The sequence below is a fragment of the Mus caroli genome, unplaced genomic scaffold (assembly GCF_978045245.1).
Source record: "Mus caroli unplaced genomic scaffold, Mus_caroli_1 scaffold_18, whole genome shotgun sequence".
Taxonomy (NCBI): Eukaryota; Metazoa; Chordata; class Mammalia; order Rodentia; family Muridae; genus Mus; species Mus caroli.
In genome coordinates this window covers 37,439,738-37,459,309 of record NW_028227273.1, presented here as the reverse complement: position 1 = coordinate 37,459,309, position 19,572 = coordinate 37,439,738, and the positions used below count along the sequence as shown (strand labels likewise).

At 41.3% G+C, this 19,572-nt stretch overlaps 1 protein-coding gene across 1 annotated transcript in view; it reads left to right on the top strand.

Moving 5' to 3' along the window:
• Adgre1 (adhesion G protein-coupled receptor E1) overlaps positions 1-19,572 on the top strand; it is a 117,600-nt gene that overhangs the window by 50,277 nt on the left and 47,751 nt on the right. Inside the window, exons 11-12 of the mRNA XM_021186488.3 lie at positions 525-608; positions 4,990-5,167. Of these exons, the coding sequence (XP_021042147.3) occupies positions 525-608; positions 4,990-5,167 (262 nt within the window). The remainder of the gene's footprint in view (positions 1-524; positions 609-4,989; positions 5,168-19,572) is intronic.

Genomic DNA, 19,572 nt, shown 5'->3' with positions numbered 1-19,572 from the left:
ACCATGATGGATGGTGGCTTAGAATTGTAAACTAAAACAAACCATTTCTTTCCCAAGTTGCTTTTTGTCGAGGTATTTTTTTTATCCAGGCAACAGGAATGAAGTCAGGGCAGTGTGTAACAACTCTGCACACCATCTGAGTATATTGGGGCTGTTTCAACATGGATATTCAGTGTGCTCTGGTCAAATCAGGTCACTTTAGGACATTTTTTTTTCTTGACTTCAGTTTGTAACTGGAGTCTTTACCTCTCCTGGTTATTCATGAAGTACACATGAGGCTATTATGAACTACCATCTCCCTGCTGGGCAGGGGATTCCAGGACCCTCTAGAGTGAATGCATCTGTTATCTGCCACCCAGCTTCTCTGCAATGAGGACTTTATGGGATGAGTATTTATTTCCCTGAGAATGGAGACTCAGGAATTTGAACTACTCATATGTTGAACTTTATTACTCAGTTTTTCCACTTTGCAATTCATGACAGACTAGCCAGTACTCAAAAGTGCTCTTTCTCTTGGAACACAGGCTTCCTTCTGTACACTTGTGAATGCTACCTTCACCATCCTGGATAACACCTGTGAGAACAAAAGTGCCCCAGTGTCCTTACAGGTAAGGAGAGCACCTTCTTTATTGATGTCTGTCTCTTCCTCTCTCTCTCTCTCTCTCTCTCTCTCTCTCTCTCTCTCTCTCTCTCTCTCTCTCTCTCTCTCTCTCTCTCCCTCTCTCTCTCTCTCTGTTGTGCAGTTATCTGTGGAGGCTAAAATGGGGCATTGGGTCCCTTGTTTGTCTGTGAGACACTTGATGTATGTAATGGGATCTGAGTCTCAATTCTCATGGATTTGGCTCCATACTAAATAAGGTGGTATGTAGGTATATGCTTACATACGATAATTAAAGTATGCATATCTGACTCAGGTTTTGGCTCAGCAGGTAAAGGGCTGATTTGTAAGCATGAAAACCTGGGTTCTACAGGGCCCCCAATGGAGGAGCTAGAGAAAGTACCCAAGGAGCTGAAGGGGTTTGCAACCCTATAGGTGGAACAACAATATGAACTAACCAGTACCCCCAGAGCTTGTGTCTCTAGCTGCATAGGTAGCAGAAGATAGCCTAGTGGGCCATCATTCGGAAGAGAGGCCCTTGGTCTTGCAAACTTTATATGCCCTAGTACAGGGGAATGCCAGGGCCAAGAAGTGGGAGTGAGTGGGTAGGGGAGTAGGGCAGGGGGAGGGTATAGGGGACTTTTGGGATAGCATTTGAAATGTAAATGAAGAAAATATCTAATAAAAAACTTTAAATGTTCACAAAAAAAAAAGGAAAGAAAACCTGGGTTCTATCCCCAGAATCCACATACAAAAAGACAAAAGCTAGGCATAGCTCATTCATTGGAATTCCAGAACAGAGAAGCAGAGCCTGGAGACTGACCATTCAGCATAGTCTATTTGGTGATTTCTAGGCCAATAAAGGATCTTGTCTCAACTAGATTAATGGCATCTGGCATCTGGAATGCAAGAGCCACACTTGGCATTTGACCTCTACATGAGCATGTAGCCAGTGTGGTTGCACACACACTAACACACATGCATGCATATGCTCTATTTCACAATTCTATATAGTTTTTTATTCTTATATGCTAGAAATATAAACAGCATACTTATATTTGTAAGGATTTGTCTTTGTCAGCTTTATACATCTTATGTGTAAATTCCCACAGAAGCCAAATGTATCAGATATCACTGGAGCTGGAGTTACAGGCAGTTGTGAGCCACCCAAAGTTGTTACTAGAACCAAACCTGAACATTCTGTAAGATCAGTGTGTGCTCTTGACCTCTGAGCCATTTCAGCCCATATTTACAACACATTTGATAACATTTTTTTATTAGTTTTAACACTTTCATATATCCGTCTGCATGCCTGTCCACTGCATTGTGTATGTTTTCCCCATTACCCTCTGATATCCCCTTTCTTTCTCCTGGGATGACTTCTGCCCACCTAGTCCCCATTAACTACACTGTAGACTGTCAGTTAAGAGCAATAGCCTTATCTATTTCTATTGCAGCTCTAAATAATTGGCATAAAGACCTATTAAGATAATTAAAAAGATCTAAGGGCCATTGTGATGGTTTGTATATTCTTGGACCAGGGAGTGGCACCATCTGGAGGTGTGGCCTTGTTGGAATAGGTGTGTCACTGTGGGTGTGGGCTTTAAGACCCTCATCTTAGCTGCCTGGAAGCCAATACTCTGCTAGCAGCCTTCAGATGAAGATGTAGATCTCTCAGCTTCTCCTGTACCATGCCTGCCTGGATACTGCCATGCTCCTATCTTGATGATAATGGACTGAACCTCTGAACCTATAAGCCAGCCCCAATTAAATGTTGTTTTTTATAAGACTTGCCTTGGTCATGGTGTCTGTTCACAGCAGTAAAACCCTAACTAAGACAGCCATGATTGGGCAGATGTTCATCTACTGTAAACTATGTTCTTCCCAGCCAAGGCCCTATGTTACTTGCAGTCTGAGTCTTGCCCTGGCTTGCTCTGGTTCATGTGTATCCTCATCATGAATCCCTTAGTGACCAGCTCATCATGACTCCTCCTAGACCTTCTTCCTCATGACCACCTCTTCTTTTCTTTTCTCTCTCCTTTTGGGACTCTACCCTTCAGAATGGAAGTACTGCCTTTTCTTCCCAGCCATAGACTGATCATCTCTTTAGTAACCAATCAGAGATAATTGGGAAGAATTCTTTATACAACATAGATATAGGAGATCATTCAGTAATCATGACAATGTAGTGTCTGGACTATCATCTGATCTCTGGGCACAGAAATCAGCATCAGAGTACACATAGTGCCCCAAACCATCCCCCAACACTCCACTATTAGTACAAAAAGACACCCACCTCATGATAGTTATTGACAGTCATTAGTATCACAGGAAAAGATGGAGCCTTGTGGGGAGCTCTGTGATCCATGGTCTTGTGCTGGTCTGGTTCATGGCTGCTGTGTTCGTGATTGCAGCATTCATGACGCTCTTCCTCATCTCTTAGCCCTTCAGTGCTTTCTGTCTCCTCATCTGAATGTTCCCTAGGTCTTGAGAGTAGAAGCTGACATACATATTCTGTCTAGAACTGAGTGTTCTTTAGTCACTTTGAGTACTCTGGCCAGGTATGAGTCTCTGAAGTACATTTCAAACTTGCTGTTGTTCCTAAGCCAAAATAGCATATGAATGTTAGTTTGTATGTTCTTTCCTCAGTGCATGCAGGTGCCCTGTTGATTTTTCACATATGTTGCTTTGTACAGCATTCTTTCCTAACGTATCTGTCAGCTATCATGTGACTGGATTCCATGTTGAAACTGTTAAACTGCTTTTTGAGAAGTTAATATATCAGAAAGCATTTAAAATGACCACCACTGAGCGAGCTCTTTGAAAAATTATTTAGATATATCTGAAGAGATTAATCCCTAAAACAGTTTCTGGGTCAAAGAGCATGTGGAGTATAGATTGGCTTAGGGACTGGCTTACTGTATCCTGCAAAGGCAAAACCGAACTTAAACATTCCTAACAGGGTCTCTTAAGTGTAGAAATGGAGCTGAGAGGATGGTGATTTTGGCTCTTTTTGTTTATGAAACAGGGTCTTGCTGTCACTTGGACTGGCCTATAACTTGCTATGTAGCCCAGGACCCATTAGTCTCAGCCTTCTGAGTCCTGTGATTTTCCCAACTGTGTCCCCACACTCAGTAGCTGCTTCTTCTCCTTCTTCTCCTCCTCCTTCTCCTTCTTTCTCCTCCTCCTCCTCCTCCTGCTCCTCCTCCTCTTCCTTCTTCTTTTTCCTTCTTAATTTTTTTATTTTTAGTATTTTTTATTAGGTATTTTCTTCATTTACATTTCAAATGCTATCCCAAAACTCCCTCATACCCTCCCCCCCACTCCCCCTACCCACCCACTCCCACTTCTTGGCCCTGGTGTTCCCCTGTACTGAAGCATATAAAGTTTGCAAGACCAAGGGGCCTCTCTTCCCAATGATGGCCGACTAGGCCATCTTCTGAGTAGTTTCTTCTTCTTCTTCTTCTTCTTCTTCTTCTTCTTCTTCTTCTTCTTCTTCTTCTTCTTCTTCTTCTTCTTCTTCTTCTTCTTCTTCTTCTTCTTCTTCTTCTTCTTCTTCTTCTTCTTCTTCTTCTTCTTCTTCTTCTTCTTCTTCTTCTTCTTCTTCTTCTTCTTCTTCTTCTTCTTCTTCTTCCCCTTCCCCTTCCCCTTCCCCTTCCCCTTCCCCTTCCCCTTCTTCCCCTTCCCCTTCCCCTTCTTCCCCTTCCCCTTCTTCTTCCCCTTCCCCTTCTTCTTCCCCTTCCCCTTCCCCTTCTTCCCCTTCCCCTTCTTCCCCTTCTTCCCCTTCCCCTTCTTCCCCTTCCCCTTCTTCCCCTTCTTCCCCTTCTCCTTCTTCTTCTATATATTTTTTATTAGGTATTTTCCTCATTTACATTTCCAATGCTATCCCAAAAGAGTAGCTTCTTCTTTTGCTTCATCCTTAACCCCTTTTTATCCTAGGGCTAGAGAGAGCATAGATTATTTTGCTAACAAGAGAGGGAGGAGAAGAAGGAGGAACAGGAGGAAGAAGAGGAACATGGAGAGGAAGATCCTAGGGAGGAGGAGGAACAGAGAGAGGAAGGGGAGAGAAGGGTAACAGGAGGAGAGAGAGCAAGAGGAGGAGTAGGAGAAGGGAGAGGGGTATGGGGAGAAGAAACCTGTGGAGGAGGGGGAGCAGGGAAAGGAAGGGGAGAGGAGGAACAGCAAAAGGAGAGGGAGAAGGAGGAGGAACAGCAGGAGGAGCAGGAGGAGAAGGGAGAGGGGCATGGATTGAAGAAGACTGAGGATGAAGAGGAGCAGGGACAGGGGAGAGGAGGAATAGTAGGAGAAGATGGAGGAGGAGGAGGAACAGGAGGGAGAGGAAGAGTTGAAGAGGCGAGAAAGAACGTTAGCAAATGTTTCTTTCCTTGCAGAGTGCAGCTACAAGTGTCTCCCTTGTGCTGGAGCAAGCGCCCACATGGTTTGAGCTCAGCAAGGAGGAGACATCCACTCTGGGCACCATCTTGCTGGAGACTGTGGAAAGCACCATGTTAGCTGCTCTTCTGATATCCTCTGAGAATGCCAGTCAGACGATTCAGACAGAGTACCTCGGTAATGCATACCTTTGAGGGAAAGACTGATTTTCAGGGTGTGACTTGTATTCGGGTTCCCATAGCTTTCTGTCCACATATCTTTAAAACCTCTAATCCACAGCAAAGAAGGTTTGATATTAATGACATTTACAGTTTACCAATCACTTAGCTAAGATCAGACATGACATAGAGAATGTGTCATTAATTCATTCAAACAAACCTTTGTGGTTTGTCTATTATGTGATTTAAGATATGATAATCATTTCCTTGTTCAGATATTTCTAGTTTTCCCATCTGAGGTGATAATTGGATTGTACCTCTTGGTTTGATATTGGGAAAAGGTTTGTCACTACGCCACATCATTATTCTAGAGCATTTTTCTCTTTTCCTTAGAGCATCATTAACTAATTTATTTATTCACTTTACATCATAATTGCACCTCCCCCCTCTTCTCCTCCCAGTTCTGCCTTACAAACAACTTCCCCATTATTCTCTCCCCTTCTCCTTAGAGAAGGTGAAGCTTCCCTTGGGTACAATCCAGCCCTGGGGCATCTAGTTCTAGCTATCCATTCTTTACCACTGAGACTTAACCAGGCAATACAGCTAGGAATGGGGATCCAATGGTAGGCAACAGAGACAGGGACAGCCCCTGCTCCAATTGTTAGGGGACCTACATGAACCAAGCTCCAAATGTATAAGGGACCTCTGATATCTATGTTGTTTCCTCTTCTAAGAAAGATTCAACCATCTTCCCTTGGGCCCTACTTGTTATTTGTTTTCTATGAGTTTGTGGATAATAGCACAGTATCCTGTACTTTATAGCTAATATCTCCTTATAAGTGAGTACATACCATGCATATCTTTTGCATCTGGGTTACCTTACTCCGGATGATATTTTCTAGTTCCATCCATTTGCCTGCAAATTTCATGATGCCCTTGTTTTTAATGGCTGAGTAGTATTCCATTATTTTGATATACCACATTTTCGGTATCCATTCTTCAGTTGAAAGACATCTAGATTTTTTTCCAGTTTCTGGTAATTATGATAAAGCCTATGAACATAGTTCAGCAAGTGTCCTTGTAGAATGGTGATTCATGTTTTGAATATATGCCCAGAAGTGGTATAGCTGGATCTTGAGGTAGAACTATTCCCAATCTTTTGAGAAACCATCAGATTGATTTACAGAGTACTTGTACAAGTTTGCACTTCCACTAGCAGTGGGGAGTGTTCTCCTTGCTCCACAACCTTGCCAGCATGTGCTGTCCTTTGAGATTTTGATCTTAGACGTTCTGATGGGTTTAAGGTAGAATCTCAAAGTCATTTTGGTTTGCATTTCTCTGAAGACTAAGGATGTTGAACATATCTTTAGATATTTTTCGGCCATTGAGATTCCTCTGTTGAGAATTCTCTGATTAGCTCTGTACTTCATTTATTAATCAGGTTATTTGGATTGTTTGTATCTAATTTCTTGAGTTCTTCATGTATTTTGGGTATTGGCCTGCTGAGTCCAGTATGGCCTTGGTGGGGACATAGGCCTTCAAGAGCATCAATGCCTTTCATGGACATAAATCTTGTGTGTATAATAATGAACATATTTTACTTTCATCCTTTAAGGAATGTCTTCTCTTGTTAACATTAATGATTCTATGATAATCAGACAACATGAGTCCAGGAGGCAAAGGTGTGGCTAATGTCTCAGCAAAATGGTAAATGCTGGGACCTTCAGGACAGCCCTTAATGCTGTAGAAAAAAACTCTAAAACATGAGTTCAAAAATATACAATTTCTTTTTTTTCTAGACTCATCCAAATCCATTATTATTATTATTTTAATTAATTAATTAATTATTTTTACACTCCAAGTTTTATTCCTCCCCCATCCACTGTCTGACTGTTCCACATCCCATACCTCCTCCCCACCCCACTGTCTCCATGTGGATGTCCCCCACCACCCAGTCCACCTGAACTCTAAACTCCCTGGGGCCTCCAGTCTCTTGAGGGTTAGGTGCATCATCTCTGAATGAACACAGACCTGGAAGTCCTCTACTGTATGTATGTTGGGGGCCTCATATCAGCTGGTATATCCTATCTATTTGGTGGTTCAGTGTTTGAGAGATCTTGGGGGTCCAGATTAATTGAGACTGCTGGTCCTCCTACAGGATCCCTCTTCTCAGCTTTCTTCAGCCTTCCCTCTTTCAACAACAGGAGTCAGCTGCTTCTGTCCATTGGTTGGGTGCAAATATCTGCATCTGACTCTTTCAGCTGCTTGTTGGGTCTTCTGGAGTGCAGTCATGTTAGGTCCCTTTTTGTGAGTGCTCCATAGTTTCAGTAATAGTGTCAGGCCTTGGGAACCTCTCTTTGAGCTGGATCCCACTTTGGGCCTGTCTCTGACCTTCTTTTCCTCAGGCTCCTCTCCATTTCCATCCATGTAATTCACCAATGGACCAGACATTGAAACAGAAACTAAAAAGAGACACAGTGAAACTAAGAGAGGTTATGAACCAAATAGATTTAAGAGATATCTATAGAACATCTCACCCTAAAACAAAAGAATACATCTTCCTCTCAGCACTTCATAGTACCTTCTCCAAAATTGACCATATAATTGGTCACAAAACAACCCTCAACCGATACAAGAAGATTGAAATAATATCATGGTGATCCTATCCTATCACCACAGACTAAGACTGGTCTTCAAGAATGGCAAAAACTGAGAAGTGACATAGCTTCTGGGACAGACACCAATTCAGGCTCCAGACATCTGGGCACCTTTTCCACCAGAGGACAGGTGTTTGCCTGGGAGGGCTCTGCTGGAGCAGGTGGGGGAGCCATCTTGGGTCCCTGATCCCTCAGAGACTAGTCTGCGTAGGTGAGAGTGCAGACTACAGAAGCAACATAGCTTCTGGGATAGGCAGAAGTGACACAGCTTCTGGGACAGGCCCTGTTTCAAGCCTTCATCTTCAGCCAGGAGGCAGGTCCGAACACCAGATATCTATGCACCTTCCCTGCAAGAGGAGAGCTTGCCTGCAGAGAATACTCTGACCACTGAGACTCAGGAGAGAGCTAGACTCTCAGGTCTGCTGACAGAGGCTAATAGAATCACAGGAGGAACGAGCTCCAACCAGAGACAACTATAACAACTAACTCCAGAGATTACCAGATGGCGAAACGCAAATGTAAGAATCTTACTAACAGAAACCAAGACCATTCACTATCATCAGAACCCAGCACTCTCACCTCAGGCAGTCCTGGATACCCCAACACACCCAAAACGCAAGACTAGGATTTAAAATTATATCTCATGATGCTGGTAGAGGACGTCAAAAAGGGCTTTAATAACTCACTTACAGAAATACAGGAGAACACTGCTAAAGAGGTAGAAGTCCTTAAATAAATACAGGAAAACACAACCAAACAGGTGATGGATTTGAACAAAACCATCCAAGATCTAAAAAGGGAAGTAGACACAATAAAGAAAACTCAAAGTGAGACAACGCTGGATGTAGAAACCCTAGGAAAGAAATCTGGAACCATAGATGTGAGTATCAGCAACAGAATACAAGAGATGGAAGAGAGAATCTCAGGTGCAGAAGATTCCATGTTCTCTACATGGGCACAACAATCAAAGAAAATACAAAATGCAAAAACATCCTAACTCAAAACATCCAGGATCCAGGACACAATGAGAAGACCAAACATACGGATAATAGGAGTAGATGAGAATGAAGATTTTCAACTTAAAGGGCCAGCAAATATCTTCAACAAAATTATAGAAAAAAACTTCCCAAACCTAAAGAAAGAGATGCCCATGAACATACAAGAAGCCTACAGAATTCCAAATAGACTGGACCAGAAAAGAAAGTCTTTCCGGCACACAATAATCAGAACAACAAATGCACTAAATAAAGACAGAATATTAAAAGCAGTAAGAGACAAAGGTCAAGTAATATATAAAGGCAGGCCTATTAGAATTACACCAGACTTCTCACCAGAGACTATGAAAGCCAGAAGATCCTGGACAGATGTTTTGCAGACCCTAAGAGAACGCAAATGCCAGCCCAGGCTACTATACGAAGCAAAACTCTCAATTATCATAGATGGAGAAACCAAAGTATTCCATGCTAAAACCAAATTCCCACAATATCGATCCATGAATCCACCCCTTCAAAGGATAATAAAGGGAAAACACCAACACAAGGATGGAAACTACATCCTATAAAAAGCAAGAAAGTCATCCTTCAACAAACCTAAAAGAAGACAGTCTCAAGAACAGAATCACAACTTTAACAACAAAAATAACAGGAAGCAACAATTACTTTTCTTTAATTTCTCTTAACATCAATGGACTCAATTCCTCAATAAAAAGACGTAGACCAATAGGCTGGCTACACAAACAGGACCCAACATTTTGTTGCTTACAGGAAACCCACCTCAGGGAAAAGGACAGACATCAACTCAGAGTGAAAGGCTGGAAAACAATTTTCCAAGCAAATGGTCCAAAGAAACAAGCTGGAGTAGCCATTCTAATATCGAATAAAATTGACTTCCATCCTAAAGTTATCAAAAAAGACAAGGAGAGGCACCTCATACTCATCAAAGGTAAAATCTACCAAGATGAACTCTCAATTCTGAATATCTATGCTCCAAATGCAAGGGCAGCCACATTCATTAAAGAAACTTTAGTAAAGCTCAAAGCCACATTGCACCTCACACAATAATAGAGGGAGACTTCAACACACCACTTTCATCAATGGACAGATCGTGGAAATAGAAACTCAACAGAGACACATGGACACTAACAGAAATTATTAAATAAATGGATTTAATAGATATCTACAGAACATTTGAAAGCATTTGACAAAACCCAACAACCGCTTCATGATAAAAGTCTTGGAAAGATCAGGAATTCAAGGCCTATACCTAAACATAATAAAAGCAATCTACAGCAAACCAGTAGCCAACATCAAACTAAATGGAGAGAAACTTGAAGCAATCCCACTAAATCAGGGACTAGATAAGGCTGCCCAATTTCTCCCTACCTATTCAATATAGTACTTGACACTCTAGCCAGAGCAATTCAACAACAAAAGGAGATCAAGGGGATACAAATTAGAAAGGAAGAAGTCAAAATATCACTTTTTGCAGATGATATGATAGTCTATATAAGTGACCCTAAAAATTCCACCAGAGAACTCCTAAACCTGATAAACAGCTTCATTCCAATAACTGGATATAAAATTAGCTCAAATAAATCAATGGCCTTTCTCTACACAAAAAATAAACAGGCTGAGAAAGAAATTAGGGAAACAACACCCTTCACAATAGTCACAAATAATATAAAATACCTTGGTGTGACTCTAACTAAGTAAGTGAAATATCTGTATGATAAGTACTTCAAGTCTCTGAAGAAGGAAATTGAAGAAGATTTCAGAAGATGGAAAGAACTCCCATGCTCAATCATCGGCAGGATTAACATAGTAAAAATGGCTATCCTGCCGAAAGCAATCTACAGATTCAATGCTATCCCCATCAAAATTCCAACTCAATTCTTCACTGAGATAGAAAGGGCAATCTGCAAATTAATCTGGAAAAATAAAAATCCTAGGATAGCAAAAACTCTTCTCAATGATAAAAGAACCTCTGGTGGAATCACCATGCCTAATCTAAAGCTGTACTACAGAACAATTGTGATAAAAACTGCATGGCACTGGTATAGCGACAGACAAGGAGACCAATGGAATAGAATTGAAGACCCAGAAATGAACCCACACACCTATGGTCACTTGATCTTTGACAAGGGAGCTAAAACCATCCAGTGGAAAAAAGACAACATTTTCAACAAATGGTGCTGGCACAACTGGTGGTTATCATGTAGAAGAACTCGAATTGATCCATTCCTATCTCCTTGTAATAAGGTCAAATCTAAGTGTATCAAGGAACTCCACATAAAACCAGAGACACTGAAACTTATAGAGGAGAAAGTAGGGAAAAGCCTCGAATATATGGGCACAGGAGAAAAATTCCTGAATAGAACAGCAATGGCTTGTGCTGCAAGATTGAGAATTGATAAATGGGACCTCATAAAATTGCAAAGCTTCTGCAAGGCAAAAGACACTGTCAATAAGACAAAAAGACCATCAACAGATTAGGAAAGGATCTTTACCAATTCTAAATCAGATAGGGGACTAGTATCCAATATATATAAAGAACCCAAGAAGGTGTACTCCAGAAAACCAAATAACCCCATTAAAAATGGGGCTCAGAGCTAAACAAAGAATTCTCACCTGAGGAATACCGAATGGCTGAGAAGCACCTGTAAAAATGTTCAGCATCCTTAATTATCAGGAAATACAAATCAAAACAACCCTGAGATTCCACCTCACACCAGTCAGAATGGCTAAGATCAAAAATTCATGTGACAGCAGATGCTGGCAAGGATGTGGAGAAAGAGGAACACTCCTCCATTGTTGGTGGGATTGCAAGCTTGTACAACCACTCTGGAAATCAGTTCCTCAGAAAATTGGACATAGTACTACCGGAGGATCCCGCAATACCTCTCCTGCACATATATCCAGAAAATGTTCCAACTGGTAAGAAGGACAGATGCTCCACTATGTTCATAGCAGACTTATTTATAATAGCCAGAAGCTGGAAAGAACAGAGATGTCCCTCAACAGAGGGATGGATATAGAAAATGTGGTTCATTTACACAATGGAGTACTACTCAGCTCTTAAAAAGAATGAATTTAGGAAATTCCTTGGCAAATAGATTGAAATGGAGGGCATCATCCTGAGTGAGGTAATCCAGTCACAAAAAAACTCACATGATATGTACTCACTGATAAATGGCATTAGCCCAGAAACTTAGAATACCCAAGATATAAGATACAATTTGCAAAACACATGAAACTCAAGAAGAACGAAGACCAAAGTGTGGACACTTTGCCCCTTCTTAGAATTGGGAACAAAACACCCATGGAAGGAGTTACAGAGACAAAGTTTGGAGCTGAGATGAAAGGATGGGCTAACTAGAGACTGCCATATCCGGGGATCCATCCCATTATCAGCCTCCAAATGCTGACACCAATACTTACACCAGAAAGATTTTGCTGATAGGACCCTGATGTAGCCGTCTCTTGGGAGTCTATGCCGGGGCCTGGCAAATACAGAAGTGGATGCTTACAGTCAGCTATTGGATGGAACACAGGGCCCCCAATGGAGGAGCTAGAGAAAGTACTCAAGGAGCTAAAGGGATCTGCAACCCTATAGGTGGAACAACAATATGAACTATCCAGTACCCTGGAGCTCGTGTCTCTAACTGCATATGAATCAGAAGATTGCCTAGTCGGCCATCATTGGGAAGAGAGGCCCCTTGGTCTTGCAAAGTTTATAAGCCTCAGTACTGGGGAATGCCAGGGCCAAAAAGTGGGAGTGGGTGGGTAGGGGAGGGGGGGAGGGTCTGGGGGGAATTTTGGGATAGCATTTGAAATGTAAATGAAGAAAATACCTAATTCAAAAAAAAATAAATAAAAAACCCAAACCCTAGGATAGCAAAAACTATTCTCAAGAATAAAAGAACCTCTGGTGGAATCACCATGCCTGACATTAAGCTGTACTACAGTGCAATTATGATAAAATCTGCATGGTACTGGTATAGTGACAGACAAGTAGACCAATGGAACAGAATTGAAGACCCAGAGATGAACCCACACACCTATGGTCACTTGATCTTTGACAAGGGAGCTAAAACCATTCAGTGGAAAAAGACAGCATTTTCAACAAATGGTGCTGGCACAACTGGCGGTTATCATGTAGAAGAACTCGAATTGATCCATTCCTATCTCCTTGTACTAAGGTCAAATCTAAGTGGATTAAGGAACTCCACATAAAACCAGAGACACTGAAACTTATAGAGGAGAAAGTAGGGAAAAGCCTCAAAGATATGGGTACAGGGGAAAAATTCCTGAATATGGCTTGTGCTCTAAGATTGAGAATTGATAAATGGGACCTCATAAAATTGCAAAGCTTCTGCAAGGCAAAAGACACCGTCAATAAGACAAAAAGACCACCAACAGATTGGGAAAAGGATCTTTACCTATCCCAAATCGGATAGGGGACTAATATCCAATATATAAAAAGAACTCAAGAACGTGGACTCCAGAAAATCAAATAACCCCATTAAAAAATGCGGCTCAGAGCTAAACAAAGAATTCTCACCTGAGGAATACCGAATGGCAGAGGAGCACCTGAAAAAATGTTCAACATCCTTAATCATCAGAGAAATGCAAATCAAAACAATCCTGAGGTTCCACCTCACACAAGTCAGAATGGCTAAAATCAAAAATTCAGGTGACAGCAGATGCTGGCGAGGATGTGGAGCAAGAGGAACTCCCAAAGATCACAGTTTGGTGCTAACTCTGGAAAATCTCACAGTACTGGTTAGGCCTCAGGCAGGTAGCAGGTAGTGGCACATCAAAGGAGAGTGATGAGAAGCAGGACAGCAGGTGGCTCTGCCTCAGAGGCCGGATGGTCTGAGGTCAGCCTAGCTAGGCTGGAAAGAGGTAACAATATATATGGCTGCTATGAATATAGTGGAACATGTGTCCTTGTTATATTTTGTAGCATATTCTGGGTATATGCTCATGAGTGGTTAGGCTGGATCCTCAGGTATGTCCAATTTTTTTGAGAAACCATCAAATTGTTTTCCTGAGTGGTTGTACCAGCTTGCAATCCCACCAGCAATCGAGGAGTGTTCCTCTTTCTCCACATCCTCGCAAGCATCTGCTGTCACCTGAGTTTTTGATCTCAGCCATCCTAATTGGTGTGAGGTGGAATCTCAGGGTTGTTTGGATTTGCATTTATTGGGTTTGTTGAAAGAAGATCACTTTCTTGCTTTTTCCAGGGTATAGTTTCCCTCCTTGTGCTGGTGTTTTTCATTTACTATCATTTGTAGGGCTGAATTTGTGGAAAGATATTTTGTAAATTTGGTTTTGTCATGGAATATCTTGGTTTTTCCATCTATGGTAATTGGGAGTTTTGTTGGGTTGGGTAGCCTGTGCTGGCATTTGTATTCTCCTAGGGTCTGCATGACATCTGCCCAGGATCTTCTAGCTTTCATAGTCTCTGGTGAGAAGTCTGGTGTAATTTATATGTTACTTGACCTTTTTCCCTTACTGCTTTTAATATTCTTTCTTTGTTTTATGCATTTGATGTTTTGATTATTACATGATGGGAAGATTTTCTTTTCTGGTTTAGTCTATATAGTTCTCTATGCTTCTTGTATGTTCATGGGCATCACTTTCTTTAAGTTAGGGAAATTTTCTTCTATAATTTCTTTTCTGGTCCAATATATTTGGAATTCTGTAAGCTTCTTGTATGTTCATGGATATCTTTTTCTTTAGGTTAGGGAAGTTTTATATATATATATATATATATATATATATATATATATATATATATATATATAATTTTGCTGAAGATATTTACTGGCACTTTAAGTTGGGAATCTTTGCTCTCTTCTATACCTATTATCCTTAGGTTTGGTCTTCTCATTTTGTCCTGGATTTCCTGGATGTTTTGGGTTAGGAGGTTTTTGCTGTTTGCATTTTCTTTGACTGTTGTGTCAATGTTTTCTATGGTATCTTCTGCACCTGATATTCTCTCTTCTATCTCTTGTATTCTGTTGGTGATGCTTGCATCTATGACTCCTGATCTCTTTCCTAGGTTTTCTAACTCCAGGGCTGTCTCCTTTTGTGTTTTCTTTAGTGTTTCTCTTTCCATTTTAGATTCTGGATGGTCTTGTTCAATTCCTTCGCCTGCTTGGTTGTGTTTTCCTGTAATTCTTTAAGGCATTTTTGTTTTTCCTGTTTAGTGGATTCTACCTGTTTACCTGTGTTCTCCTGTATTTTTTAAAGGGAGTTATTTATGTTCTTCTAAAAGTTCTCTATCATCATCATGAGAAGCAATTTTAGAACTGAATATTGCTTTTTATGGTGTCATGGTGTATCCAGGACTTGCTATGGTTGGAGAACTGGGTTCTGATGATGCCCAGTTACCTTCGTTTCTGTTGCTTACATTCTTAAGCTTGCCTTTTGCCATCTAGTCATCTATAGTGCTACCTGCACTCTCTGTCTGTGACTGGAACCTGTCACTTCTGTAATCCTGATTGTGTTAGAACTCCTCATTGTCTAGCTGTCTCTGTGATCCTGTGATTCTGGTCCTAGTTACTCCCGGTTTTGGTGTATTGGGGCAGATGTTGTGGCCACATGTTAACATGTGGCCATGTTAGAGCACCTGGGAGTCGAGCTTCTTCTGGATATTGTGGGACTGGGTGCTCAGCTAGTGCCCAAGGTCTGCTCAGAGCACTGACTCAGACCAGAAGGACATGCATCTCTTTCTTTTAGGTTAGGGGGATTTTCTTCTATGATGTTGCTGAAGTTGTTTTCTGGACCTTTGAGCTGGGAATCTTCTCCTTTTTTTATTCCTACTACTCTTAGGTTTGGTCTTTTCAGTTTCCAGATTTCATGGATGTTTTGTTTCATGAACTTTTTAGATTTGTCAGTTTCTTTCACTGACATATTAAGTTCTTCTGTTGTATCTTTTACACCTGAGATTTTCTTTTCCATCTCCTGTATTCTGTTGGTGATGCTTACTTTTATAGTGCATGTTCTCTTACCTAATTTTCCCATCTATGCAATTGCCTTAGTTTGTGCTTAATTTATTGCTTCTATTTTCCTTTTTAGTTCTTGGACACTTTTTATTTATTTTTCACCTGTTTGAGTATATTTTCCTGTATTTCTTTATATTTATTTGCTTCCCCTTTTAATGCCTGTACCTATTTGAATGCATTTTTCTGCATTGTATTAAGGGATTTTTAATGTCCTTTTTAAAGTACTCTGTCATTTTTGTAAGATTGGATGTAATATCCTCCTCTTGTGCTTCGGTTTCACTAGGATATCCAGGGTTTGTTGTAGTGATTGTATTGAAAGACACCTGGGAAACTGGTAAATCATCCTCTTTGGTATGTCTTTCAGGCTATCTCCAGAAATATCTTGGTTTGTGGGACAGTGATGGATGGGAAAGACTGTCTTTGAGCAATGGTGGGGCTGTATAGCAGCTGACAAGATCCACTGGGCCAAACAGGTGAAGGAAGAAGCAGCTTACAGATGTAGGCTGACTTTCTCTCTCTCTTCCTTTGATTTGTGGCTGCCATGATGGGTGGAACCCCCTGAAGCTAATGTTTCCTGTTTTAAACTGTTTCTCTCAGAAATTTGTCACATGACTAATACAGGGTGGATCTCAGGTATGGCAACAACATACATGTAGGAAATGCATTTTATTCATCTCACAATGTAGCCCCTGTGTGCCTGAAATTTACTGGGAAGACCAGGCTGGCCTCAGATTCATTAATGTCTTCCTGCTCCAGCTTCCTGCATGCTGGGATTAAAGGCACACACCATTGCACCTAGCAAGAGTCAGGATCTCCAATGTAGCTGATGAAATGTAAGGAACAGTGACTAGGCAAGCATTACTGAAGTAGAATGTGAAATATGACAGCTCTATCTGGGAAACAGCCACAGAGAAAGAGGGAGAGGGTGCTGAAGGTTTTGTTGAAGTGAGATGTAAGGAGAAGCACTAGAGAACTTGGGGGGCAGGAATGGTGTTTGACTCACTTTGACAACAGTAATGATACCACTGGTGTGTCAGTCAGCTTTGTGTTACTGTAACAAGTTCCTGAGACAAATAAACTCTTAAAGTGGAAAGGTTTGGTTATGATACATGCTTTCAGAGGTTTCAACCATGGTTGCTTGGGCTCTGCTGCTTCCTGTCTGTTTAGACACAATATATTATAGTAGGAGCATACATCGAAGAGGCATCTAGCCTCATGGTTATAGAGGAGAGTGAGAATGAGTTCAAGAGCAATAGCCCTTTAAAGGATGCCAGCAATGACCCAATTTTGTCCCAGACTCACATCCTAAAATTTCTACCACTTATCACTGTTGTCACAAGTGGGGAGCCAAACTTCCAATACAGTTATTCTTAGGGGACATTATATGTTCAACCTATAGCAATTGACTTCAATTCTATTGCTTTTAGATGCATGCCCAAACCCTGTCTCGAAAAACCAAAAAAAAAAAAAAAAATGTGAAAGCTCATCTTTCTTTTTCCCTTTCTCTCTCTCCCCTCCTCTTTCTCTCCCCTCTCCCCTCCTTTCTCCCTCTCTTATCGCTTTCCTTCTTCTTTTCCTCTCCTCTCCTCTCCCCTCCCCTCCCTTCCCCTCCCCCTCTCTCTCCCTCTTCTCTTCTTTTAGTATTCATGTATGTGTAGGTATAAGTGTGTATATGTGAATGCATATGGAGGCCAGAAGACATGCTAGGCTTTAATTTCTCTTGGGTACCATTCATTTGTTTCTTTGTAGCAGGGCCTCTCCATGCCCTGGAATATACTCTGTGGCTTAAGATGGTCAATAAGCCCCAGCAGTGGAATTGTAATTGTGTACCACCATTCCTGTATTTCTCGTATATGTATGTTCTGGGAATGGAAACCAGTTCTCTACACTTGCAAGGTGAGCACTTTGCCTACTGAGCTATGGTTCTAGATGGAAAAGCTCTCTTCTGAAGCTACAGATATGACTTTTACTGTTTTTGGATAAAGTCTGTATATTAGTGATTGTCTTGTGCTGTGTAAGCTCACCGAGTAGCCAGCTCAGAGGTGAGACACACCTCTTCACTTAAGACCTAAACATGTTTGTTTTAGAGTGCCTCCAGGACCCCTTGTCTAGGGATGGGCTGGTCCCCCAACTCTGTGAGGAGAACGGAGAATTTTAAAAAACAACAACCAGAGAGTGGAAGGCTATACCTCGGGAACAGAAAGAGTTATTTCTACTGTGAAAATATTATTTCCTAAATATGGCTAGGAGGTGAAACATTCCCAGGCACATTCCAAGTTAACAACTCCACTACTGTTTACCCTGTGACATAAAGATGTCTGTGGTGGGAATGGCCAAGGAACAGTCTCAGAGAGGAAAAGATGGTTCCCAATGTCTTTCCCTCTGATGATTGGGATTCCAGCTATATGTTTTGTCCTCAAGCCCCAATGTCCATTTCTGCTGATGATGGAAGTGCCCAATCTAGTCTCTACTATGTTTATGTTTGTTGCTTTATTATTTTATAACAGCTTGATTCACACTCAATAAGTCCACCTACTCAAAACCACAATCACAGCTATGGTGGATGTGCTCCACATGGAACACTCACTGTTATCTCTTAGGACTAAAGAGTTTCTCCATGATGACCCGGTTTTCCATTGTTCCTTTTGTTTTCAAATACAGACTTGCATATTTTCTTTTTAAAGATATGCTTTTTATTATTTAAAATTATGTGTTTTTTTTTTGTGTCTCTGAGTGAGTATATACACATGAGTGCAGGTACCTGTGGAGGCCAGAAGAGGGCTTTGGATCTCCTGGAGTTAGTTAAGGTAGTTGTGGGTGCTGACATGGGTGCTGGGAACTGAAGTTGAGTCTCCTACAAGAACAGCAAGTACTCTTAACCATTGAACTAGTTCCTGTGAATGTTCTTTTCTTTCTTTCTTTCTTTCTTTCTTTCTTTCTTTCTTTCTTTCTTTCTTTCTTTCTTTCTTTCTTTCTTTCTTTCTTTCTTTACATTTTGACCACAGATTCTCTTTCCCCCTTTCTTCTCAAGCTCTAGTTCACCTCAAGCTCTTTCCCATTTCCCACCCAGTCCTCCTCCCTTTTTCTTCAGACAAGGGGAGGCCTCCCGTGGATACCAACCATTCCTGGCATATCAAGTTGCAGTAAGACTAGGTATCTCCTCTTCTATTGAGGTTAGATGAAGCAATCTGGTAGGAGGAATGGGTCCCAAAAGCAGACAACAGAGTCCCAGACAGCCCCTGCTCCTACTATTTGAAGTCTTACAAGAAGACCAAGCTACCCAACTGTAACATGTGCAGATGGCCAAGGTCAGTCACATGTATGCTTCCTGGTTAGTGGTTCAGTATCTGTGAGCCCTTATAAGCCCAGGTTACTTGATTCTGTGGGTTTTATTGTAGTGTCTTTGACCCTTCTAACTTCTACAATCCTTCCTTTTCCCCTTCTTCAGGATTCCCCAAGCTCTGCTAAAAGTTTGACTGGGGGTCTCTGCACTTGTTTTCATCAGTTTCTGGGTGAGGACTCTCTGATGACAATTGGGCTAGGTACCAATCTATGGGTACAGCAGAATATCATTAGGAATCATTTCATTGACTTTTTTTTGTCAGTTGTGTTTGGTTCTCTCCTAGGTCTCTGGGCTATCCAATATTTTGTTCCTGGCCTTTCAGGCAGTGTCAGGGGTGGATTCTCTCTCATAGTATGGGTCACAAGCTGTATCAATGAATGGTTGGTCACTCCCACAATTTCCGTGCCACCTTT